This window comes from Tympanuchus pallidicinctus, unplaced genomic scaffold, assembly GCF_026119805.1.
Source record: "Tympanuchus pallidicinctus isolate F22 unplaced genomic scaffold, pur_lepc_1.0 scaffold2, whole genome shotgun sequence".
NCBI classification, from domain to species: domain Eukaryota; kingdom Metazoa; phylum Chordata; class Aves; order Galliformes; family Phasianidae; genus Tympanuchus; species Tympanuchus pallidicinctus.
Genome location: NW_026294721.1, coordinates 20,489,638 through 20,516,498, shown reverse-complemented (window position 1 = coordinate 20,516,498; position 26,861 = coordinate 20,489,638). Strand labels below are relative to the sequence as shown.

At 39.2% G+C, this 26,861-nt stretch overlaps 1 protein-coding gene across 5 annotated transcripts in view; it reads right to left on the bottom strand.

Annotated features, from left to right (window-relative positions):
- Positions 1-21,577, bottom strand: part of CUNH4orf19 (chromosome unknown C4orf19 homolog) — a 42,632-nt gene extending 21,055 nt beyond the window's left edge. Inside the window, exons 1-4 of one of the 5 annotated variants that reach the window (XM_052682358.1) lie at positions 21,473-21,577; positions 21,226-21,296; positions 11,986-12,071; positions 2,077-2,167 (exon numbers count right to left, since the gene is read on the bottom strand). In XM_052682358.1, the coding sequence (XP_052538318.1) occupies positions 2,077-2,113 (37 nt within the window). In that variant the 5' untranslated portion in view covers positions 2,114-2,167; positions 11,986-12,071; positions 21,226-21,296; positions 21,473-21,577. Of the gene's footprint in view, positions 1-2,076; positions 2,168-11,985; positions 12,072-21,225; positions 21,444-21,472 lie in introns of those variants that run through there. The other 4 variants (XM_052682357.1, XM_052682359.1, XM_052682360.1 and 1 more) reach the window with 4 other exon arrangements.
- Positions 21,578-26,861: the final 5,284 nt, after the last annotated feature.

Here is a 26,861-nt window from a genome sequence, read left to right as displayed (position 1 = left end):
ACACACAAACCTCTAACAAACATTAACCATCACGTCCAGCTCACACCTGTGAAATGGTCAATGCATTTTGCCGTTGATTCCAGAACTTGTGCCTCATGCCTTCTTTCTTTCTTTCTTTCTTAGCATCTGTCTGCTTGGGTAACTATAACTTTGGGTAGCAGATTATACTGCAAGCTTTGATTCCAAAGATGGTTTTGCGCTACCAAGAATAGCCTTGCAAGGCTTGTCTTGCAAAAGCAAATTCTTTAAAGGCCTTGAGATCCCTTTCAGCAGAACTCTCCCAGCATCTAAGCATCTAGTTGAATCTTGAATTCAGCATCGACAGGTAATGGGGCTGGAGGGGATTGTCAAGGCAACTTGATGGCCATTGCTGTATATTTTGTGTACGCATTCCTTACGATTATACAGATCAGTTTTGTGGTTGAACTCTGACAAGCTCTCATAAAATTTCACTGCTAGCCTTTCAATTTTTAGAGTACCCTCAGCTGTACTGGTACTTAAACAGTCCCTGTTAGAATACAAAGACAAGAAGACAACAATGCATAGCGTTTGACCCACAGGTGATACTTAGAATGTTTTTTTCTAATTTCTGATTTATTTCTTTATTTTTTTAAAGCCTGACATATGACTGAAAACAAAATGCATTCTGCTGAATTCAGCAGCTTGTGATTTAGGACCAAAATGAGGTGGCCCTGAGATCAGGTGTGAGTCATTGCTAAGGAGAGCCTGGATCCTTTGATTCATTGCCCTTCTGTGTTGCCCTACAGCAAGTCACTTCACTTGTCTTGTATGCTACCATTCCACATCCTTTTCAGAGCTTAATGTTTGTGCAGCACTTTGGAGATTTATAGCCCTATTCAATCTAATTATAGTGTTGCAAAGGGTTGAGAGTGTTTCTGTGCATCTGTTAATGGTGCTGTTGATACTTTGAGTAGAGTAAGAATAAAGCTGAACAAGAATGAATCATTGTGCGTTCCTGTCTTTAAGCAACTTTTTATTGGGGGTTCTTCTTGTGTCTCTTTTTAACTTAATTATATTCTTATTTGATACAACTGCCATTATTTATTACAAAAAAGGTTTTTTCATTTAATTTTTGTTTCGATCTCTAATTTTTCTTACATCATGATTTTGACTAGATGTCCTTATTTGCTTTGTGTATGCCATGTCCTGAATGAAATTAAAATGAATCTTGCCATATGCTGAAAGGCTGTTAAAAAATGCAAAAAATGCATCCTGTACAATGCATTCTTGTCAATTCTGAATTGCTTCTGTCTGTTGAACAGATTCAAAAATAGTAGGTTAATTATAGGTTTTTCATTACTTTGTAATTGGATTTTCTGTGTTTAAGGCTATTAGGAAACATGTTTCTAAAATTCTCTGGAAGTAAAAAGGAAAATGCTAAAAAGGAGAGCTGATACAAGTCATAGCTGTTGGTAAGTTGTAAGCTTACCCATTTCATCATCTCAAATGATGATTGATTTCATTGTGGTGTGATGTATGTCACTGGATTTTGATCCAAAGGTAAGAGTTTCTGTTTGTTTGTTTTAAGGAAAACCAATGAATTGCTGAAACTGTTTGCCTATAATATTAAAATAAGTGCTGAAATCTCAGCATCAAATGCTGGATGTTTAACAGTAATATGTGCAGAAGCTGGATTTCAATTGAATTAGTAGCTCATTTTCTCTGTGTCAGACAGGCTCAGACATAAACCAATTTATGTTTATACTTAAAAGTATTTTCTTTTTGTTGTACTTGGTGCTTTCTTCTCTTTTACTTGGTGGTAGCTTGGAAAGCTGTTCTTATTCCTGCAAATTATACTCAGGCATATTAACTAAATACTCCTTTTACCATCACTTTTGCTTAGCGACATCCTTTTTGGTATATTCTTGGAAACTTGTCTAGTGTGTAAACAGTGTTTATAAATCAAGGATTGTCACTACATCCTGCTTTTTTATGTTGTTTAATACTTTTCATGTTGCTGTTCTTGAGACAGAAGGAAGCACAAAGTGTTCCATGTCCCTTCCCACCAATGCATTGTAGGACATAAGTGGCCCATGACTCTGGAACATGGCTTACCATATTGGTGCAGATTGTTCAAATAAATGAATAGCATCTATGTAGTTGTCATGGATCCAAGCAGCAAGGAGTTTTCACATTCCAGAATAACCTGGAATTTAAACAAAATCATTAAGATTTGGGTACTTGCATTGTAGATGCTTCTATTTGCATTTTCAATTTCATTTACTTCCAGATATCTTGTCTGGAAGCCATGATGTCAAAATCTAAGTGCAATACCCTGTGCTTATTTTGGCATGGCCCCTGAGTGCCCTTGAGTGTAATCTCATTGCTGAATGCAAACTTTTAGGCACCGTGAGCAGATATTTCCAGATTTACCTTCCAGTCCAGTTGTTGAATCCTTCTTGGTTGTTTTTTTTTTTTCTTTTCTCTTTCTTCCCTCTCCCCCTCCCCCCCGTTTTTTTCTTGTTTGGATTTTTGTTTGTGGTTTTTATTTTTCTTCCTTTTTTTTAAAAGTTGCATAAAGTTGCATAAAGTAAATTGTGGATGGCTGCTTCTGAGATCTGCCTACTTTCCCACTCCATTAGCAGCTCCCAGCTTGAGGTTTTCAAGCAAGGGCACAGCTCCTTTGCTATGTAATATATGAAGCTGGCCAGTACTTTTGAAAGAGCATCCCTTGCACAATAGATCAAAGAAGACTAATGTATATTTTTGCTCAAAAAAGTGTATGGGATTTAACTCTTCCATCCCAGAAGCCTTAACTTAGTCTTCCAAGCTGATCAACTGATTATAGATTTCTCTTCTTTCCTTTGTGGGTTGGAACTATTAGAACTCAGTGCTGTCCTCAGCAGTTTCAGGAAAAAAATCATCAGCTGTCTACAGTGGTTTTAGTGTATGTCCTAAGATTTGTATTCCCCTCACATTTTCCTCTTATACTCTAATAACTTAGGTCCTGCCCAACGCATGCTTTTGTAGTCCTGTTCAAATACTTTCTCTGCTGCAAACTGTGTAGTACAATAGCATTTTTGGGATCTTTTTAATCAGTTCTACTCTTCATCTCAATTCAAATTTAGTAAAGCAAACCTCTGATTTACATGCTTTCTTTTTGTTTCTGCCCATGTGTTCCGCTATAATTATTTACATACAGTTGTATTAATGTGGTGGTTTTTTTTTTTCCTAAGGAAAGCTGAAATGGATTTTGTATCACAGACTGTATAAAATCTAGGCCCACATTTTGTTGATGATTAAATGGCTGATCTTGCAGCGCATGTAATCAAAACCTTTAAGAGTCCATTGCAAGGTAATGAAGGGGAGAAATTTTGTGAAATCAAAGGTGAATTTGAAAATCCTGATTTGACTCTGAGCATTCACAGAAATCAGAAATAATCTATCAACTGTGAAACAACTGTGAAACGCTGTGTACGCTTTTCTCCTAGGCTCTATATGGATGAAGAAAAGTAAAACAGTAGTTCTTGGCTTACTGGGGGAATTGGGGAGGGAGAGAAATGAATAGTCAGTTTTCTTTATGAAAAGCACTTAAAAAGTAAAATCAGATTGAAGTTAGTTATTCTTCCAATCTTTTTTGAATTCAAAGAGATCTTCAAGGCTTTTTATGTAATTGTGCAAACACTGTTTCTTGAATTCTTTCATTATGCTTCTTGTAAATACAGCGTTACTGAAAACATGAAGTGTGTAAACAAGCAAGACATCATGCGTCAGTAGCATCTAAATAAACACTGTTTAATAATTCCTTGAGATCTAATGGTGCTCCTTGATTTGTGGGGAGCCTGAGAAGTAATGGAAAAGTTATGCCTTGATCCATAGCTGAAAACATGCTGTAGTCATCCACAGGAGTGCTGCGATGTCACCATTTCCTGGGTGCATGGGCTGAACTTCCACTTGCCAGCTGTATGAATTGAATTTTGCTCATTTTTCATAATGAGTCATAAATTGAAGAGGTCATAAAATGCTGTTTTTTGTTTTTTTTTTTTTTTTTTTTTTTTTGAATTGTGAACAGCAATATATTCAAACCTGCATGGAGATTTCTGGAGGATTATCATCTGTTTATTAGCTGAGACGACTTAGGATGTTGCTGTCTGTTTAATTGACCTTGTAGTCTGTTATCACATGCCCACTGGTGTCTGGATACAAGTTCTTAGCCATAGCTATCTTTTAGTGAAGACATTTAGATCATTGGTGAAAAAAGGGATTTTTATGTTTTATTTGTTCCACTAATTTTGAAGTTCATGCCAGCTACTGTCAATTTCTTCTGGGCAAGTAATGATTATGAGCTGTTTTTACCAGGCTTTCTGCTACCCAAATCCTGAATTGCAACAAAATAAATTGAATTTGTTTTATGAAATGTTGTACAGGCTCATAAAATACTTGGTTGGAAAGGGGTCCAGAGTTCATCTGGCCCAACCTTCTACTCAGTAGAAGTCAGTAGAGGTCTAGAGCTTGCTGCAAGATTGTGCAGTGCTTAGTTTGAGCTCATTAATGCCGGGAAAGCTTTGATCTTTATTGGCAGCGTCTGCAACAGCAACATTTGCTGGGCAGGTGATAGAGTCTATACACTCTTCCTATGTTTATTGTAGTTCTTTATTAGCAAAAATGTCACAGATGTCTAGGGTGAAAGTTCAGCATCCAAAGATTTCTAATTCTGTAACAATTTTCTATTCTTAGAATGGGTATCAAATGTGTTTTGATTGTCTGCCTCCAGATTTCAACCCATAATGTTAGCAATCTGCATCTTGTTTAAAGAACCTGGAAGAAAAAATGAACATACCAATGTCTTGTTGGATATTGGTATTTGTATGTATTGTACATGCTGTGGCAATATTCTTCTAACCTAGGGTTAGGGTCTGTTGTTAACAAGATTTTTTTTCCTATTGTTGCAATAGATTACACTGTTTCTCAGATACTGTGTTTTTTCTCATTAAAGTTTTTACTCTCGAGAGGAGAAACGTAATGAATAGGCAAGCAAAGCTACATGAGTGAGACCTTTCAGAGCTTCATCCTACAAGTTGCTTGGGAACAGAGATGTTCAGGTACCCAATTCCTGCAGACAGTATTCAGCCAGCACTGAGAAACCATGACAACCTGACAGACAATGCACTGGATGGAGCATCTTCCTTTGTCTTTCTTTGTAGAAGTTGAGGACATTCAACTTCTCATTTGATCAGAAACCAACTTGCCCAGATGCTTAAAAATTAATTAGGGGTGGTGAGAGCTAAACAAGCTCCTGGTTCCTGCAGCTGTCAGTGCCCATAAATCAGCTCCGTTTTTCCTTTTGAAACAGGACAAGAGCATAAATTTAATTAATGGGTTTGACTTGCTCTGGAAACAAGCAGTAGAGGAATAGCCTTCTCCACACCTTTCACAGATGCTATAAACACAGAAATGTTATTGGGTATTTACTCATGAGTACTTTCCAGCATCATTGTTCTAGATACAGTCGAATGCCTCAGGCAGGTGGCAAGTCAGTGACTGCAGCAAATCCTTGTTCTTTGGACACCTGGCTCAGAGCTGCAAAGGAGCAGCAGGTTGGAAGGGTCTCCATCTTAGTTCCACCTGAGTTCTGCTCAACAAAAGCAACAACTGCTACAAAGTACTCTAGGGGAATGCACAGAGAGTGGAAATTTAAATATAATATTAAAGGCAATGAAATAGATGTATCCTGCCACTTTGCTAAACAAACAGAAAAGCTTTACTCGTCCTTGCAATGGATCATCAGGAATATCTGACTGTCTTGTTCATTTTTTTTTTTCTTTTATTGTGTATGAAGAGACACAGAAATTGTCAAGCTTGATCAGACTCAGGCTCAGACCTGTACTGAGCATCAGATCTCTTAGAAGTACTGAAAGTGCCTGTCAGGGAACTGCTATTGTACAACATTTACATCCATCCAACATGGCTTTTGTCTCTTGACTTAGAAAAATTAGAGTCTTCTATAACTTTTCACTTCTTAAAACTTATGTCTGGTTTCATATTATTCACAGTTGTAACATTACAAAGCATTGTTTTTCATGGAAACCTTACTGTATTCTTTCTCTCAGCAATAAATTGCCTGGTCTAGTTATGCCAGAAGAATAATTTTATTTGCTCTATTTTGAATTAGTCCCCTTTTTGATCTGATCAAATGTTCCCTGGTATTTGTATTATATAACTCTAAATTATATAAAGGGATTATGTATTATCCCTTTAGTCTACAGTGAAGTGTATGCTTTCATTGCCTCTGTCTAGGCACAGAGAGAATTTTGGACAGTGTATACAGCTTATAATTTAATTTTATTTTTTTAAGAAGAAATAGTTATTCAGAGCATTATTTGAACTTATGTATGGATTGGTATTTTGGTTAGTGTAGAAGTTTCTGAGGGGCTGAGTTAATCTCCTGGCAAATACATTTGGAAAACAATGGTGCTTTATTCAAATACTGAACAATAAACCCCAAAAGAGTGAAAAATGGTTGAATGTTGCCCTTTTTTCCCTGTGTTGACTACAGGTGTGAGAGTGCCTGTAAGCCACAGGAGCAGAATGCCATGCACTCTGCTGTGATTACCCAAACCCTGTATGGTTGTCTTAGCACCATCAGTTCAAGTTGTTTTTTCTTTTTCTTTCTTGGTTAAATTGACAAGGCCTGTCTGGGATTCAAGAATTGGGTCTCTAAGTTTCAGAATAATGTTACTAGACCTGTGATGAATGCATTTATGAATATTTATATGGAACTTAGGATTCAGAGTGAGTGTTGAGTGCAATCTGCTGCACAACATAATGAGGCAAATCCTCAACCTCTCTTCCTTTCTCTGACATTCTCATACTTTGAAAAGATCCACAGTCCTTGGCTTTTAAACACTCTTGTCAAAACAAGAACATTCATAACAAGTTCCAGTCAAAAAATGCAACTTCACTGCTCCATTCAAACACTCTACTGTACTGGGCAGACACCAAGTAATTGCTTTCCCAAGTAATTCTGGGGAAAGTTCACAAAGAATGTCGAACACCAGGCGACTTGGATGCTATGACTTTGTTATAAAAGTGCATTTTTTCATCTAACTGTAGAATAAATATTTTATCTTTCTCATCTATATATAACATCTCTAACCAAAAGACATGAGCTATTTCTTAAGTTAATGTTAATGCTATACCTGGCAGCAGCACAACTATTGTGTAAAATCGTCAGCACAACTGTTTGTAAAGGCCGTGTTGCATGCTCTGAGATATTACACAGGGATGACTGATAAAGTAAATCATCTTCTCTGCTGTTGGCCTCATCTCGTTATTGGATAAGGCTGTTTTCAGAGTAGGGAAAGGTGGAAGTTGATGTGTTTCTTGTATTTCTTTTTAATGGAGTTCACAGCAGGTATGAATTGAACTGAAACTTATGGCAGCTTAACAAGCCGCATGTTCTGCTGTGGATCTTCAGCTCCTCTCTGCAGATTTGCTATGGATCTTTTTCTGGCTTTTACTTCTGTTCACAGTGTTATTACAACAATCTGTGGATTTTACTGGTGGGCAAGAAGGGTAGGTAGGTACACTGTGAGCGTTTTGCTTCTCTCACTGCTTCTTCATTATCATTGTCCAGTGCCACTGATGTAGCATGCTCTGTTGGATGCAAATATGCCCATGTGATCAGCTAGTCTCAGCAGCTTTTATCTGGGTTGCAGCTATCTCTCTTAGAACCTGGCTTTTTGTAAGCAGCATTCCCAGACACCCGGTCATCTCCCAGCCTATTTTCAGGCAGTGATGATGAAGCAGCATCTAATTTAGCTACAGAAATTACAAAGGTTTCTGAAATGGCAATGTACTGTCATAGGCTCTGCAAAGAGCAATGGGGAACACCTCGTAGAAATGGAATTTCCCTCTATTCACATTTTTCAGGACGTAGAAATGGATGACATTAAATCCTGGGCTATAATTTAGACAGAGAGAAGATTGCAAACTGACTCTATAAGTAGAAAAATCCCCTAAGTAATATCTTATAACATGATATCTATAATCCTGTCAGTTAGAAGATTAGAGATTCAGTCAGAAACTAACTTATATAAATGGCTTAGTAATAAAGATTGTACTAATAGAGGTAAGGAACATACTGTGCTGAAGGCTAAGAAAATTGGGAAACCTTGAGGAATGGTATTTCCTGTATAAGCAGCTGTCATAGCAAAATATTCTGAGCTACACGCGACTCTTCTGGAGCAGTATTTGAGATAACTGTTACTGTGTAAATTTGTGGTTGAAAGCAACCCTATGTGCTCAGCAATCATTCATACATTTGGGTAACATGCAGCCTGTAAGGCCCAAACTTCAGTGTGTGACTTGTTTGCTGCAGCTCCCAGTTGTATCAGTATCACACACGTAGCTGAGGGATGACTCGATGCGCAGTAGAGGCTCTTCAGCTGACATTTTAAATATTCATTGTTATTAAGCACAGGCTTGAGTGGAAACTTCTCTGATCACTTTTGTTATGTGTTTATTTATATTCCTTATTCCTGTGGTGATTGTGTGGAAAGCCCTACATGACCAAAGTTAGTTTTTCTCAATTTTTTTAAGCACACACTCCTCCAGATAGAAAGACAAGCTGTCCCCAAAGGCCAGAAAAGGCCATTGCCAAAGCAGTTGACAGCTCTGCCCTCTTCTTCTGCTTTCTGTGTAGTCAGAATGCTGCATAAAACAGACCAGGACAAGCCTGCAGGAAAGTTGTTCTCCTGGGTGAGAAATCTAGGTGGTCTTGATAAAACCTAATGTGCACATAACAGCTTAAAAGGCAGATAAAATGCTGTTGAAGGTAACTTCAGGTCCATTTGCAAATGTTATCATTAATTATAGCAATATTTTCATCCTCCAGCCAAATAAAAGCCCGGGAGGGTCCACCAGCAGTGAATTCTCCAAGCAAAGCTGGAAATAAGAAGGATGAAGATTCTAAAACATTTCCCTGGTGTGGTCTCCCTTTCAAAGTGGGTAGCAAAGGTGTTTTTCAAACTACTGCAATTCAATTAGGCTGACCTAATTTTACTTCTACTCTGCTACAGAATTCCACAGTGATACCATTTAACTTTCTTAAGGTCACATTGTGGCCCTGTTGAGACTTGTATTACAGCACCATTGACTGTAGCTTAAATACAGAAACTGGTTGAATGGGTATCTTGTGTGTATTTTCCTCTGAGTGAAGAAAACTAAATATGGTTGGGTTTTTTTTTCCTTCTTTTTTTTTTTTGGTTTGGGCAGATGAAACTCTTTAAAGGAAAACAAATGCTGTTGTAGCCTGGAGAGAAAATGCTGCTGGCTATGATTTATGAAATTTATGTCTATTTTTAATTAGAAGAAGTGGAGGCTACGGGCCCATTCTTCTCTATTTTATATCATCACCTTTGTGCTGAGTGCTCAGTGACTTATAAAATGGCACAAAGTCTCACTAAATGCCTATCACTTAGTTGTGTGTATCACATCCCACAGTTTGCAGAATTGCTTATGTGTTTAAAGGAGTTCTGTCTTGAAATAGAAATCCTTACTGGGCATTTCTTCAGCAGCATCTGTTTTCCTTATTTATCTTAATTAGAAGCTGCTTTAAAATTCATTGACGACATCAACATTTGGATAAGATCATGGAATAAAGGTTCAGGGTTCCAAGTCTGTGAAACATATAATGCTTTTTGAATCACAAAATTATCTGTTCTTGCAACCTATCCCTTAATTTAAATGAATCCTATGAGAACGACACTTCAAGCATCTATTTAAGACTGAAGCTTTGTTTGCCCACAGAAGTGGCACCGTTGTGAAGCAAGAGTAAATTAATCAGCATAAACCAATTTAAATCAGCACATCATTCTTATGTAGAAAATTTCTTCAGCTGAACTCTGCCAACATATCATCATGTTTTGGTTAGAGCTGTGTGGTATGCCTTCATCACTCTTGCCATGAGCTGCTCTTAGCAATGGGTTTGCTGAAGCAAGTTGGAAGACTGTCTGGTCCCTTAATTTTTGTGCTCCTTGTCAGACTGCCTGATTTTCAAACATGAATTTCTGTGCTGGCTTGGAGAAGGTGCTGGTAAGAAGAGATGGTGAAGTTCATGTCAGAATAACACCAGAATTAGTTTCTGCTAAGATGGAATGGAAAGTCTGCATAAAAATGTAGCAAAGTTCTTTCCTAACCCTCCTGCTGTCTGATGAAGTGTCAGTCTACACAGCTCATTGTGAAGAGGTGAAAAAAGAGTCTAAAGAAATATGATATTTTTGTCTATTAGAAAAATAAGAGTTTTTTCACACTATGCTGAGTTCTTATCTTTTGAAATTCTTTAAATGTGTCGGTCTATATTTTTTAAATTTTCTATGTGACAAAGCTTTCTACACCAAAAGTGACATGTGAAGACTTGCAGTGTAGCTTCCTGTCTCAGCTAAATTTCTGCAGTGCTGAATTGCTGCCATGAGACAGCCCTCACAAATTTCTGTCAGCTCTGCTGTATGTGTGAAAAAGGAAAATAAGTGAAAGTAAAATGCAATGAATAAAAGTACCCACTGGTGGGGGAAAAAAATCAGAAAAAAAATAAGACAACACTTTTCTGTAGCTTTCTCTGAAGTCATGAGATGAGAAAGATCTGTGAAGTAGAAGCCTCCACGCGTGCTGAAACCATTGCACCATGGTAAGAAGCTGGCATAAGGGTGCCTGAGTGATCTCCCCTGGGTACAATCCCTGATGGCCACCAGCAGCTGCAGAAGGTTTTTCCATGAGAGGTGAGAGGATGTAGAGGCAGCACTTCACTACTTTCTCTCTTTCTTCCTCAAAGAACTCTCCTTATTCAGGTGGAAATTGATAGTGAGAAAACAGCAAGGGAGTTTGCAAAACAATCTGCTGTTTAATTTGTAACACAGGCACTGTTTTGACATTGTCTTAAAACCAGAGAAGAAAGGGAGTGGAAACCCATCATTATGATTGCCTCTGGGAAAGAGCAGGTTGCAGGTAGTGTTTTACAAAAGAAACAAAGCTTGGTTACTCAAACTACTTTGAAAGATCCCTGATAATATATTTATATTTTTGTTGACTGTTTTTTTTTGGTACTAGAAAGTTATACTGACATGAAAGAAATGTGGAAATTGGGGGACTCAGGCTTAGGGAAAATGTGCTTCCCTGGGCAAAGCCTAAGGAAACTTTCCTTCTCTAAAGAGAAGGAAACAGGTGGCAAGTATTAATACTGGGGTAATTAGCTGTTATATATTGGGTGGAGCAACACTCAGTGAGAATGCCTTTGTGATTAAGAGGTCTGACTAATATCTGGCAGCCTACATGAGGTCCTGCTTTGGACTCCCTGTTGCCCCTGCTGCAATGTTTGGTTCTCCCAGAGGGAGATCTGCTGTGCAGCCAAACAATTTGCAATGACCTTGCTGTGCTGGTTAGGCACCTCAGATACATGGGTGCACCTTATACGGTAACCTCCTGAAGTTACCTGTAGCTTGGGATTTCAAGTACTCATGGTTAAGAGCCTCCTAAATCCAAAGAGATTAAAGATCAGAGCTTTAACTTTTCAGAGTGACATAATCCATACTATTAGAGAAGCTTGGGCTGGGTGTTTTTCTGTACTGCCCCTAAAACAGGCCAGTGCTCTGGTATCAAATCTGGGTCAAGTCTGGCCTCTAGACCTTTTTCTTTAACCTGTAAATATTTAGTAAGAACATATCCTATAGGTGACAGCTGAAGTAAGGTGGCCTTATCACTTACGGTGCCTGCAGATGCTGCTGTAACACAGACAAGGAAATAGTGTAAAAAAAAAAACAACCAAAACATGTAGGCATCTCTCTTGTTGATGAGGTGATCTGCAAAGTACCTATAGCCTCTTTATAAGGGGAAACCCTGTATGGCAATGGTGCAACCTGCTTCCTTGAACACTGTGGGTGGGGAGAGGCCCTAGCCCTAGGTGCAGTAGGAGTTGGGTGATTGTGCCCCATGAATGACTCCTCAGAGACTGGCCTTTGGGCAGCTCACCTGACTGCTTTAGAGAAGGCCATACATGGAAAGTTTTGTGGCAATCAATTGCAATCTGTACTTCTGCAAAGAGATCTTCAGGCCTCCTAGAAAGCAAAAGAAATGTCCAGAGAAAGAAGAAAGCTAAAGCATACCTTTGTTAGCAGGCCTTTCATAAGGGTTCATTGACTCAAGTGCTGCCTCTTGTTTGTGTTGCTTTTTGTTGGAGTAAAAACACTGTTTTTTTTTTTACTTGGAGGAAAATGTATTGACTAAGAGAAGAAATTATTTTTTCAAATCAGGCTTTTCCAGGAGTTATGATGATCTTGCCTTTGTTTTTAATGTGAGCGTGTTATTTTCCACATGAGAGAAAAGTAGTGAAATGTTTCTCTGTGTGGGAAGATGGCATGGGAGGAGGGTGAAGGTAGTTCTGCAAACAGGTTTGTTTCACATACCGCTCTAGAGAGATATTGCAGATTTTTGGAGACTGGGCTCCATGTGGCAGGTGGGAGGGGATTTCTGTGTTATCAATTAATTTCAAACTGTGTGGGATTTTCTTGGCATAAATGAATGAGGTCTTCAACAATTTAAGCTTAATTTTCCTTCTGTCAAATGGAGTGCAAGAGATACGTGATGAGGAAGTTTTGAGGATGGCGGACTCTTGAACGTGCTGGACTTGATGGAGTTAATCTTCCCATTTGTCAGGGAAAGGCAACCCAGCTTTCTCTGAGAGGTAGTATATTTACCCACCAGTTTCTATTGCAAAGTTTCCAGCAGCCTTATTCCAGAAACTCTGTATATCTTTTGGAGCACAAAGGGCTTTCTTATGATATCTTCAGATATTATGCTTCTTACCAGGGATACCATGGAGATGAAGAAAGCCAAAGCAACCAAAATAAAGAACAAATCCTGCATGTTAATAATAGAGTCTTGCACAAACTGTGAAGCAGAAGGCCAAACCTAGAAAACAGGTGGCTCTTTATGGACTCAGTTGTTGAGTTTGGAATTTTGTGTGGGTTTTTAGGTGAGCTATTGGACTGCATTAACACTGCACTGTGCAGTGAGCCCTGTGGACAGAAGTCTATTGTGGGCTATAGGAATGTGAGATACAGTAACAGGTCACAAACGGTCTGTTTTACTAAACAAAGAAATCTCAGTCTACGATTAATGTAGTTTCATGTCAAGAGTACAACATACAAATCTAGGCTCATTCACGGCATGATAATGAACAATGCATGCCCTGTAGCAGGGGAGCATACCACTACTGGATTATCTGCACTAAACGGACTTTACAGAAGTTCCCGTCAGGTTTACTTTGTGCTAAACAAATGCTCATTTAAGGCAGCTGTTACAGCAATGCAAACTGCGGATTGGCAACGAGCCGTGCTTCTGGGGCTCATCCCAGATACTGGCCTTATGAAATAATTTTTTGAAGATTTGCCTTTTTGCATTAAGCTGAAATGATACAGAAAATGGAGAATAATTTCATAAGATTAGGAGAAACAATGATTTACAGACTCAGAATTGTGAGACAAAGGCAATTTAACAGGTTTGGCAGCTTAACAGACCAAGGCAGTTTGACAGTTTTTGGGGAAGATATGGAACTGTAGCTCCTTAAAAGCTATAGGTAAAAGCATTTTTGTTGGTTTCATTGTTTGAAAGGAAATTAACTTAGATACAGAAAAACGTGCCATTTTGTGTGGCTGGCAGACTGGAAAATCTTTTGGGAAAATCTCACAACAGTATCTTCAGACTGGAATGTAAACAGAAAGAGAAGACACTGAAACCTGTTTAAAAATAGCTGGAGCTTGCTAGAGTTACAACCTTGGTTTGTTACAGCTATCCTAAAGTGAATCCTACACAGAGGAGTAGGTTTGACCCTCAAATCATGTGCTATAATTTTATTGCTCATCCAAAATGTATTTTTAATTGTCAAGTTTGAAAGAAAGGACCATGAGTGAACAACTAAAGGAAAGGCAAGCTAGTAGGTCTGAGAATTGGAAGACTTTGGATAGGACACTAGAATAAGGCATATGCGGAAGAATGGAGTGGAAGAATTTAAAGCCTGGAGAATGCCTTATGCAAACAAGAAAGTGGCAAAAATTATTTGCTCCTCTTAACAACAAAAACAAACAAACAAAAAAGAACTCAAACTCTCCTTATGCAAATATTCTGTATGAAAATAGTGGTAAAATGAATCATTTTAATTGTGATTTATTATCCTTTCTGGTGTTTAGTTGGATCAAAAGATGAAGTCCAGCTAAATAATAAGGACTGAAGAAGATCCTTTCCTCCATGAATTTAGTGTGCTGTAATTGCAGAGTTGGCTTGTTCAGTGAGCAGAAGGATTGTGTTAAATACTGGCAGTCCACCATTCAGATGACTGCCAGTACTAGAATGTAGGAGTACCAGATGTTTAGATGTTTAGAACGTGGTATTTTAGTGAATGGTAGGGCTGTGAGGTTATTTTGCAGCTTGTAAGTGAAACTGCTTAGACCCATTCAGATATGGGAATGTTTAAGAGGTATCAAATACATAGATGGAAAATAGGAATTATTCTGAAAGAATGTAAACCATAGAAATAATTTTTTTTTTTTTTTTTTTTTTTTCCCCATCAGGATACATTTATATCAGCCATGGGCTCAAAGATATTCATGTATCTGATGTATATCTTTTCCTTTTTTGTTTGTTTGTTTGTTTTTTCCCAGTTTCTTTCCTTGGTCTGCTCACCCTACATGGAACTACTCCTACATATAAGGGTGAATTTTTTCACCTTATTGCTCCTCAGCATTTCACTTCACATAAAGAACAACCAGCAGAGAGCAGAAGAGCAGAGGATTGTTTAGGCTATAGTTACAAATCACTGTGAAAATGGATAACAAAACTTTTAAAATAGAAAGATACAGAAAACGCTACAACTGCTGAAGTCGCACCTGGTAATCTTCAGGAAAAGTCTCTGATACAATAACTTTCAAGAACCCTTTCATGGAATGCATCTTTTTTCTCTTACTTGAATTCTTTTTCACTCAAAGGCTTTTTACTTTTCTTTTAAATAATTTTTCCATTTAGTTATTTTCAACCAATTTCCTTAGCAGGCATTGAGTGATGATGCGTGGCTAAGGGAATGATCAGATTGATTGTGAATAAGAGTTTTATGTTGTAATTACAGTAAATATTTCTCAGCACAAGGCAGGTCCAAAGTGTTGACCATTGTATTAAAGAGGCACTAATGAGACAAAGATAAAAAAAAAAAAAAAGTGAATGAAATACAGATGAATTTCTGCAGTATTATTAAATGGATTATCCTGATTGCATTCACTACCTGTTTCAGTCTCAAGTTGAACAATACTTGAAAGCTATAGAAAAGTATTAATTCCACTGACAGACTTTGTATTTTCTGGAATTGGGTCAGTAAAGTAATTCTTCCATTTTTAATTTCTTTCTTCCTTTTTTGTATAATTCTAGGCAAAAGAATGGGTTGAATTCACCAACATTATCAGTGTAGATTGCGTAGTTAAGACTGACTTGTTGGACTGTGCTTGCAGCTGAATACTTAAAGCTAACAGCACACTGCATTTTCAGCAAGACTCCTTATTCCAGAGAGTTTGTCTGAGGCTGGGTACAGTGTGTCTCAGGTAGCTCTGTCATAAAGCAAATGTCTTCTGCCTGTATGTAATAACTTATTTACCAGCCGATTTGACATACTTCCTCATGATAGGAGATTTATTGTCAGTGTGCTACGATTTAAAGTGTTAGTCTCTGGAGACAGATTTGGCTCTCAGAGAATTCAGGAGACTTGATTTCAAATTCTGCTTCTTGTCCAGAGCGTAGGGCTGATTTACCTCCTTGCTTCCCAAGCCTGGTCTTTGTCACTAGCAAGATGTGGATATCAGCATGTGTACTGAGCTAAAAAGGCTCAGTTGCTCTCCAGTAAAGCTTTATTGTGGAAGGATGGCAGAGAAGTGAAAAAGAACTAACTGTTCAGGTTGATTAATATTGGTGATGGTATTGGCATGAAAGCAGCCAGTTTTCCTTTCCCTAGCTCACACTCTTTGTCTGCTGTTTTCTTAAGTGGTGTTTGAGCTTTTTGATCATCTGTGCATCAGCAAATCTGTTTGTTTATATGTGAGTGGATGGAAATGTTTTTATGGCAGGTAATGAATTGGATAATTGCACTAAGCATTAGTTTTTAATGTATATCTGTAAATATGGAGTAGCCTTTAGCAATCTGAGCATATTCATCCAATGCAATGGAATACTTTCGCAAGTGATTTTAATTTAGAAAGGGATGTTTAGGACAGAAATGGGACGTTGTACATGGTTGTAACTTCTCAGGCCCCCGGAGGCCTTCAGTTTAGGGCTGATCACTGTTGCTTCTGTTTCATTTACATTGCAAATGAAATCTTACGATATTTTTCTTCATTATGTTGTCTGGCAGTTGAATCTGTATCTTTGCTGCACAGATGTGGGCCGTTCAGTGGAGACGTGCACGCATTTAGATAACAGAGGTACAGGGCTGATATCAAGCCCTGCAACATCTGTTGAATTCACATGGGGAAAGGGAATATGAAAACAAATACACAAAGGACACAGCTACTGAGATGGTAAATATTGTTTTTTCCATGCCACACCCAAGCCAAAAATAGAGACTGAAAGGCCCTTAACAAAGCTTTATTCAGGTTTCTGAAAGCGGAAAGTTTTTTTCCACTGTTCTCTAAGTGAACAGGGCTGCTAGCTTGCTTCAAAAATCTGACACTGCCAAAGCCTTATGCTTGTTTTACTGCAGGTAGATCAGAAGAATACCTTTACTGTGAGCAGATCAGAAGAGTAGCTCCTCAGAAAAAAAAACAGTTTTAAAATCACCTCGACAAGATCACTGTCAGGCTTGAATGCTTTAAGAAATGTAAGAGCTGGTTAACACTTTTTTTAGGGGAGAAAAGACGGTGGGTCCTATAGAGCAGTACAGATTTGCTGGTTGGCCCTGGGGTGGCTGCAGCCTAGACCTGAAAGCTGCAGGAGGACGAGGGGAGGAAAGTGTTAGGCTGCTGTGTCAGTGCATGGGCCCCTTCTTCTGTGTCCTGCGCTGTTGCACAAGGTTCAAGTGCTGAGTAAGGTTGATAATGCTGGGCACTCCCAAATCTAATAAAAGTGTTGCAAGTAGTTGTGGGATGAACGGGGAAGTGAGAGCCGTAAATACAACCACTGCAATAAATTTAACCATTACAATAAATCCTGGGGGAGGATAGATTTTCAGAGAATGAAGGAACATACTGCCTGGCAAATCCCTGAACCTGTGGGAACATGGTTCCATATAGCTCATTTGGGACACTCTGCTCCTGCCTTAAAGCAGCCCTCAGAGACTTCAAATCAGAGTAGACATTTGTGGCAGCACCAGCACAGCCTACACCAGGCCATGTATTCTGCTCCTGGCCTGTGTATGAGGATTTGGTACTATTCCCACTGCTGTAAGCATGCAAAGGGTCCCAGAGGGGGCTCCAGGTTGAAAGATTTTTCAGTCACTTGGAGTATGTTTCCTCTCTCACATGGGATACTTTCCTCTTTGCTCCTCATCTCTTGCACAAAGGCAGACTGTCTGCTATAACAAGGCATTTGCCTTGTTCATGTAAAATCCAAAAATTAACTGCTTTTTAATAACAATGCCCAGCTTTCTTTCATAGCTGGGGAATGACTTAAAATGGAGCCAGGCCCATTTGGTAATGTCAAAAAAAAGTAAGCCCCAAGGAGATGGCTTGTTCCTTGCTTTCCCAAATGGAAAAATAACTTATGTGAATTAATAATAGACTATTTGACCACAAATATTTTTCTAACCAGAAAGCATCTGTGGCTTTGCCGCCAACATCTGTGGTTAAAGTGAAGAATTGGAAGTTAAATAAACTTTTGTAGAAACTGCAGACAAAAACGTCACACAAAAAAGAAATCTTAGGTCTTTTTTTTCCTGCTTCCTGCTGTAACTGATTAAATGTTTAGTTTCCAAACTATGTACTCAGCTCTTAATAAGATTTTAATGTTCCTCCATATGTCCAAGTGAAAGTGACGTAGAGGGAAGGTCAAGGAAAAATTGCTGTTTTTTCCCCCCTTTCCAGTAATACCTTTTGACCTCTCTTCCAAAAGTTATTTTGTCCATTTGATATCAAACTTTCAGTAAGAAAATCTACATCACTTTTTGTACCCATTTTCCATAGCAATATATCCAGTTTGCTGGAATCTGTGCTCTGTAGCTTTGCAAAACCCAACCGTGTCCATGCATCATTGCTTATGCTTTTTTGGTGGAAGAATCAGGCACACTCTGTTGTCAGGTGACAGATGAACAGGTTTTGGAAGAGGAATTTTAAGTTCCAAGCAAATATTTATTATCTGATGACATCTCATCACCTTTCAGTGGGTTGTGTGTGTCAAGTCTTGTCCCCACCAAGTCACTTGTGAAATGATGTTTGTGTGAGATGTTGAGAAGGCCGAGATTATGTTTAACTAGATACTGTGCAAATACACAAAAAGGTCTCCCCTTCCTGCAAAATGTGAATGAAGGCTTTCCTGAGGTGGTAGAACAGCGTGGAGCCAAAGCAGACCCTCGTTTCCTGTGCAGGTCCTGCTTGCCCTGAGCTGTCCTGCTGGTTGGGGCACCAGACACCCTGTCCCATGCCCAGCCACTTCCCCTCTCCTGCCCATCTTTCTTGTTCTGCACGAGGCCACCACACAGAGACCATACAGACCTTCTTTATTGCTTGCCAGGTCTCCTTCACTGTGGTATTTTACGTGCCTCAGATCCTGTACTTTGTTTTCTGCTCAATGGGAAGGCAAGGATACACTCTTGCCTATATCAAGCACCTTGGTTTAAAGCAAATACTTGCTTGTGTGTCCTAGAGATGTGATAAAAGCAACCATGTGGTTAATGAAGAGCCTTAGCACTCAAAAATGTTTATGTTTCCTTCGCGTGGTGATCACTTTCTACCCGGCTTTTCAGGGAAGCCACAGCTGCATTCTCTTTCAGCTTTTGCTCTGTCTTCCCACCTGCCTAGAGCTGCAATAAGATCATCAGATTGATGATTTTCAGTATAAGCCTTAAATCTGATACAGGTTTCCAGAGATTTACAAGCATTTTGGAAGAGCTGGGTTAACTTTTGATCAATATTTTGCTTAGCTCTGGTTTGGGGCTAAAAGAAAACAATTCCAAACTCATGGAAGCATTTTGATTTTTATGTTTCCTTGGTTTTTCCCAAAGATAGAAAAATTCTCTCTTGGATTTGCATGGATCTTGGTTTCTAAGGATCTCTTTCCTACAAGAAGGAAGCCTTTATTTTGTGTCCTTCCTGTGAATGAAACTACATTTGATTCTATGTTGAAGTGATAGAGCAAGCTAATAGGTTGGGTTATATCATCAGAAAATAAAGGTAATAATCAAAACAGTGTAAATTATTGTAATGATTGCAAATTTTTGGTATAATGGACATCTGAACTGCTAGTGTGCTTGGAGTAAACTCTTCTATATGCCTCTCTTTGGAAGTGAGCTGTTTCCCACCCTCATTCAATATCTGTTTGCTCAGAATGACTTTAGTGTTTCTTGTGTCTTCCACCCCACAAAGGCATTTTGTGTAATCGATGTTCAACAGATTTGCTTGTGTAGCTCCTAAGTGCTGGCTTTCATGACCCACCCAATGTGTACAAACATTTGCTAAAAGAGTCTGGCCTTGGCAGGCTGCTTCCCGCATGTCAGGTGGGTACAACATTCACCTTAGGAGAAAGCTTGTATAACATAATGGCTTTGTATTTGGGATCTGGTGTGTTTACCTTATGTTCAAATTTTGCTTACCAAATAAGCCCCTTATCTACAAGAGTTACTGAATAAATATATATATATACATATGTAAATAATTTAAATGAAGAAGTCAGTTATAGTAAATTTAGAACAGTTGTTTTAAAGCATGGTCATTTCTTTCTACGTCCCCACCTGCACAGTGAGCTTCTCTGCTAGAAGGAGAGAAGTATCCATAGCTGGTAAAAGACTTGTTGGTGTCTGAGGCTGGACAGGTTTAGATGGCCACCCTGGAACTGAGCGACTACTTTTTAAGAACTAGTGATAAACCTGTTGGAGCTCCAACTCCCTTGGATTTATTTTAAGTGCTGGTAATAATAAAGCAAAGAAAGTTGAGAGCTTATCTATCTGTAGCAAGATGGTGTAGGTATTGCTATTCTTCACTTCTTTTTGGTATGCACTAGCATTATGTGGGAAGAGGAAAAAGAGAGAGGTTTTCTAGAATAAAATGAAGAAAACTTACATTGCTTGCAATTCCCACCCTGCTATCATAGGAGTAAAACTATAAACACCACTTACCCCTTTTATGCAGTGAGAATCCCTAGGAGGTGATATCTAAAGGAGTAAATATAGGCTCTGCAACTGTAGGTAAATGGCAGGTTTTGTAGTCTATAACTAAATTCTTATAAAGGGATAAAAATGATGAGTATGTATGGCCCCATGTGAAGGTTAGAGAAAAATTGAGATGAGAGGAAGATCTTTGTGAATGGAGTGCTAATGCTGTATCCTGGACAAATCCTTCAGCAAAAACAAAAAAAATGAACTGCAGTATTGCCAGCAATTGTCAATGAAACTTTATCACTTAATGGATATGCTTTCATACAATTTAAATTCTCAATTAACTGACTGCCTGTCCTTCTACTCCCCATTTTTTCAGTTTTTTTTATTTTTTTCACCTTTTATTGAACACTGAAATACTCTCCCCATCTGCCTTTCATTTGCTTTTGTAAGATTTTTTTTCCTCCTAAATGCACCAAATTGCAGGAAGGGAAATCAGAAATCAGGAAAGTTCAGCGAGAAAGCCACATCCATTAAAATATGCTTTGATCAGAGTGAAACAGTGTGCAATTCATGGTATAAGTAAAGTCAGAAGAGTTCTAAGTCAGACATCAGGCGCATTAACTCCCCTTTTACCTTACATACTTGAACACAACAGTTTCAGTAGCTAAGAAATCTTTAAAAATATTAGTTTTTCTATAGTTACATTTCATTTAAGAGCATTGTTTCGTTTGGGTTTCTGCTGAGCCAACCGAGCATATAAACAAAACTGATTTTACAAAAGGTGAAACAAGTGAGATCTGATATTTTCCAGATAAAGGTGTTAGATTATTTTGAGAGCTAAAAAAGGGAAATAGAGTGCACAACATGCTCTATAAAGAGTTTCTCTTAAAAGCAGTGTTGAAAGTTAAAGGAACAAGAACTTCTCCTACCTGTAGCTTTTGTCCTGATCAGGAAGTGTTGCTTTTTTCTGATTACAATCTTCCATGGCTTAGCTCGGCTCCTGCATTTGAATGTTAAATATGTAAGAATGCCTTGTTTAGCTTGGGAGTTTGCATGACCTCTTAATGAGACACTGTAGTTAGTGTCATTGGGTATTAAGTTGTCATGTGACTGCCAATGAAAATAAAATCCTTTAAAGTTTGCATTTAATACTTCCTAGAATCTGTAACCCTTTACCTGCAAGCTGGATAAAAACAGGACAGACCTCACTGCTTTCTAGCCAGGGTTAGAAAAAGAATGGGAGGGAGAACACGTGCTGAATAGTTCTCCGCTGGGACACCCGCTCACCACAACCACAACAAAGTCCAAGTCTGTCAGTGTATTAACACTGTCATTTGCATATTCTTCAAATTAAATCTTCTCGTGCCACAAGCGGTGCTGAAGAGCTCTGGTAAAAATTTCCTCTGTTGCATCAGAGTATTACCTAGCACAGAATTTGAGTCCCCACAGTTCCGAGTGATGCTCTGTAGAGGAGCTCTGCTTTAAGGTAGGTGTTTGCAGGCACCCCCTAATATTTACTGATGAAAGTTGCTGACTTCCCTGAAATCACTTTCCTTTGGGCGTGGTGTTCCCCAATGTGCTATGAAAGATGTTCTGCTGCTGCAACCCAGTTATGAGAGTGTTCCCTGTGCAGGAGGAGAGAATTGGCTTAAGCAATATCTGCAGTCAGCTGCGTCAGGTGTTTCCAGCTGTAATCTTTAACGTGTGTAGATGTGTAAGTGGAAACAGAAAAAAAAAAAAGTCCTGGAAAGAACTGGCACTGACATTACATGAGGATGGGGGTCCAAAGCAGTGCAAGCAGAGGTAGCTCACTTGAGAACACTTTGGAAATGTTTTGCTAAATCCTCTGCTTGTTTATGGTTATATGAAGCCTGGCTGCTGTACTGGTAGATGTATCGTTCTCACTCCCAGTAACTGTTCACTTAGGGTGAACTATGACTGGTCGCAGCTTGCAGTCCTGTCTTCCCAGTGGAATAGACATGCTGGAGTACTGCCTGCCTTACTCATGCAAAGTATCCTCTTAAAATCCCACTTCATCAATGAGCAGGGTTTGCCTTGTATTTCCTCTCCTAGAGACTACAGTGAGGTCAGTGTGGCTCTGCCAGATTCATGTCAGGGGTGGGCTGGGGCTGCAGTGTAGGTACTGGGGCAGCAGGAGCATGGGCTGTGCCACCTGGCCCCATGCAGAGCAATCAAGATGGCTGCAACACCACTGCCCAGCAACAAAGCCATAAAAGCTTCTTTGAATCTGCTTATTTTAAGCAGAGAGCTGTGCTGTAATGTAAAGGCAAACATTATCCACAGTCTGCGGGCTTCAGCAAAGCTCTGCAAAGCTCTGTGGCAGACTTTTTTGATTTTTTTTTTTTAATTTGTCTAAATAATATTCTACTTATTTATTTTTGCTTACATGCTTTTAGCACTGGCTGAAAATAATCTCCTGTTCCCTTTCCTGAAATCTGACTTTTCCTATGGACATATGCAAACTGTTAGAATCTATTTAAGCTGATAATTTGCTCAGGTTTTTACAGATGTGTCCTGGATGGAGTATCAAAACCACAAGTAGGAAAATATTTTTTCAAAGGAAAAGTAGTTGAGATATTCAGACAGCAGAAACCCTCTTTTTCCTCTAATCTCATTGTAGATTTTTTTGGTAGTGTTTTTTTTTTTTTTTTTTTCCTTCTTTTTTTCTTTCTATTTTTTCTTTCTTTGTCATTTTAGAGGATACTTCTGTTGAGATAGCAGTCTGTCTTGAAAAATTACAGCCCAAGAGGTTAAAATCATATGTTAGATACCATCAGCAATGTGGTCTCACAGTGGGAAATGCTGGGCACTTAAGAGGCAATTCAATAATGGAGACAAATGACAATAGGCTGTCCTATTGCTATCAGGATGTTCTGGTTTCATCTGTGCTTTGATGTGTCTGGTTTTTTGCTTCATCCCTTGCCTTGCAAATGTTATGTATTTCACTTCAAGTCTGTTGACTGGATTTCTTTTAGTCCTGAAGCTTTCCCACATACAAATAAACACCACAAAATTCACATGGAATCAGAGCTGTAGCAAGAAAATCAGGAGATGACATTGTTTATCCCTGTTGTAAGCTGCGGTAAATGTCAGAGATGTGCTGGTGCAGCAGTGTTGTGTAGTGGAAGCCATGCCAACAGGAACATGTGGATGTGCCTTAAATTTGCCTTCATGTATTCCCTGCTGAGGTTAGAGATGGAATCCCCGAGCTGCAGCAGGTCAGGTGATGGAGGTGGAGGCTGCAGTCATTTGGAGGCTTTGCTGGGTGGGATGGGAGCATCCCCCACCCAGGCAAGCAGGACATTGGTCTGGGACAACAGGGCTGCAGAGGCAGGAAGAAGAGCTTGCTAGGGGCTGGTTGTAGCAGTTGCTTTGGGAACCATTTGCAGTTTTAAGGAACGTTCTGCTGGAGAACAGATTATTAGAGCATAATAGATTATTATGCTACGTTTTCAAGTAAATTCAGTATTGTGCAGATGGTCCTCCATACTGAAAGTCTCTTTTTCAAAGGAGAAGGATGGTTGTGTGAACTGCTCCTCCTGGAGAAGCACTTGGCAAAGTGCCTCATTCTATCCTTAGAAGGATCATCGAATATTCTGATTTGAAATGAACCCACAAATATTATCTACTCCTGGCTCCACACAGAACACCCAAAAATTCAAATTCCATGTCTGAGAGTGCTGTCCAAACACTTTGTGAACTCCAGCAGCTTGAGGCCATGAGCAGTGCCCTGGGGAGCCTGTTCCATGCTGTCCCCCCTCTAGTGAAGAATCTTTTCCTAATCCCCAATCTGACTCTCCCCTGATACAGTTCCATTCATTCCCTTGGGTCTTCCACTGTCACCAGAAAGTAGAGCTCAGTACTGCCCCTACACTCCCCCTGGAAGGCCACCATAAGGTCTGCCCTCAGCCTCCTCTTCTCTGGGCTGAACAAACCAAGAGACCTCAGCTACCTCTCATATACCTTGCCTTCCAGACCTTTCACCATCTTTGTTAACTTCTTCTTGACATTGTGATTTAGGCCCACACTGTGATGATCATCAGTGGCTTTGTCGAAGTCTCCGGACTACCTCCAAAATGCAAGGAATGGTGTTCAGTGACCAGGCTGGAAAGGCAAAGCAGGGGAAGTAATGCATTCCATAGCTCTTCCTGCATCCAGGTGGAGATCCAAAAAGAAATGTTAAGTCATGTCTTTAACAGAGTGTAACAATTTTAAAGTAGGGCATATTTGTAACATAAATGTGTAAAATTACTTTTAATAACAAGTCCCTGACAGCTATCCAAGAGGTCCTACTTCACATTTTGACATTTACAGATCGAATTTGTGGATACATTAAAAATGTGTGGAACAATAAGATGCCCTTGATTTTATAATTGAAGAAATAGAAATACATAACAAAATTCTGTCATTTTGCACTCTTAATGCTTATTGTAAAATGTTGATTAGGTTTACGTGGCAAGGCTTTGGTAGCAGGGAGGGCTGCGGTGTGGCGTCTGTAAGAAGAGCCCAGAAGCTGACCCATGTTACCTAAGAGCCAAATCCATCCAGAGTGGATATGTTATATCTTTTAATCCCTAATGAAAAAAATAAAACAGTGCAGATTGTTGCTCCTATCCTACTGATAATGATCTACAGGACTCATTTTATGATGTGTCACAAGGATACATAAGCATCACATCAATCAACCTGCCCTGAAAAACTTTGTGTAATTGTTGACAGTGAGCTCTCAGGACTCTAAGCTGATCTGGGGCTGAAATAGTCCTCCCCCTCTTCCCTTAAATGACCATTATTTTAGTGGTAGATATTTGTTTCAAACTCCCTTTGCCGCGTGACAAAATTTCTGTTGCTACAGGTTTCTGAGTAGCACTTGCATTTGCAGCAAAAAGACATCAGGGCTGGAGAAACACTGAAACCTGAAAGCCTTTTGAATGCCTTTTCCAAGCTACCTTTTAACTCACATTTTGATGTTATCTGCTAGTAGCGTGAAAAAATTTAAATGGCCACAGGCCGTATGAAATGAACTCGCGGGCCGTGCATTCCCCAGCTGTGGTGCAAAGGAAATGACTGATAAAAGTATTTTTTCTAGCTGACCTCTGGCTTACCTTTGTCAGCCAAAGAATTTCCGGCTAGTTCCACACTAAAGTTTTCTTGCAGCTTTGGCCTACTCCCAGAGCCTTGTATGTCAGAAAATATGGACCTTCATCTGATCCTGTTATTGATGCACTTTAGATAAAGAATGAATGAAAGCTTTGTTCTGGATATGCAAATAGAGCTCCTTATGAGAAAGTAAATTGCCCCGGTCCTCCGAAGGAATAGAATAGCACTTTGTATTTGGATATCTCTATTAAAGAAGATGTTTTCTTCCTATACAATAGTATGGGTGTGCTTGGGGTCATATTTGTGAGAGGGTTGTGGAGCACTCAGTCTTGCAATAGCAGGTATTTGGACACCCTGCAGCCTAATGGCATTCAGAAACCTGTCTGCTGTGGTGGCTCAATGTTCATCTGATACTTGAGAAATAGACTCAGATAGGTGGAAAGCTGAGTACAGATATACTGAGGTAGACAGAAAATGTAAAGAGGAACAGGACCTAAACAGCATTCTCAGTGAGATTATAGACTCAGTACTAGGCAAAAGGACTTAACTAAAGTAAGAGTCATGTTTATGTTTGTCTTTCTTACTGGTTTTCAATTAAAAGAAACAGAAATTCTGCCCCACTCTTGTTGTCCTTGGGCAGAACATGTGAGATTGAGAGTAAGGTTCAAAACGTGAAGAGAACACTTATTCCTTTTTATATACAGCATTAACTCTCTTGTGCTACTCAGCTGCTTTGACAAAGGCCTAAAATCCCTCTTTGGCCTGAGATGAGGGAAAGGGACTGATCTCACTGGCAGATTGATCATCATCTGTTATGTTGGGGATTGCATCCTGCCCCAAGATGCTGTATTACTGTGCAAAAGTGGTGAGGCAGAAAACAAGAGGAGCAAGTCTGGGTTCACCACCAACAAGCCACTCAGCTGAATGGGACTGACTAGGTTCTGGTAGTACTTTCAATGAAGAAAAATGTTTCTCTGTTTCTGTGTTTCATTCTGTTTCTATGTTATCCTCAGCTACTATCCAATTTGGTCACTCTGCTGGCAGATAAGAGATGTATTTTCACTCCTTCAAGATCACAAAGGAATTCACTTTCTGACATGCAGGTTATGCACAGGGACATAAAGACTGGCATGAGTGAGTCATGCCCAGTTTTTGAAAGAAGTTGGAAGGAAGGTTGCTTACATTCAGAACAGAAACCTTGGAGGAGTGGATTCCAGAACCACTTGCAGTTCCATAGCTCTGCAGAGGAGGGAGATTTCAAGCACTCCCCACTTTCCAGTTTTTTTTTACTAGATGTGTTACACATATTTTCTGTCTGTTGAGTTGCATACAGACAGCATGTAATATAGTCATAAGGAGAACCTGAGCATGGTTTGCAAATTTCAGTGGCTTTTGATGTTTGATTTAGTTAACTCTAATGGGAGAAACACTGGAATTCTTACAAAAA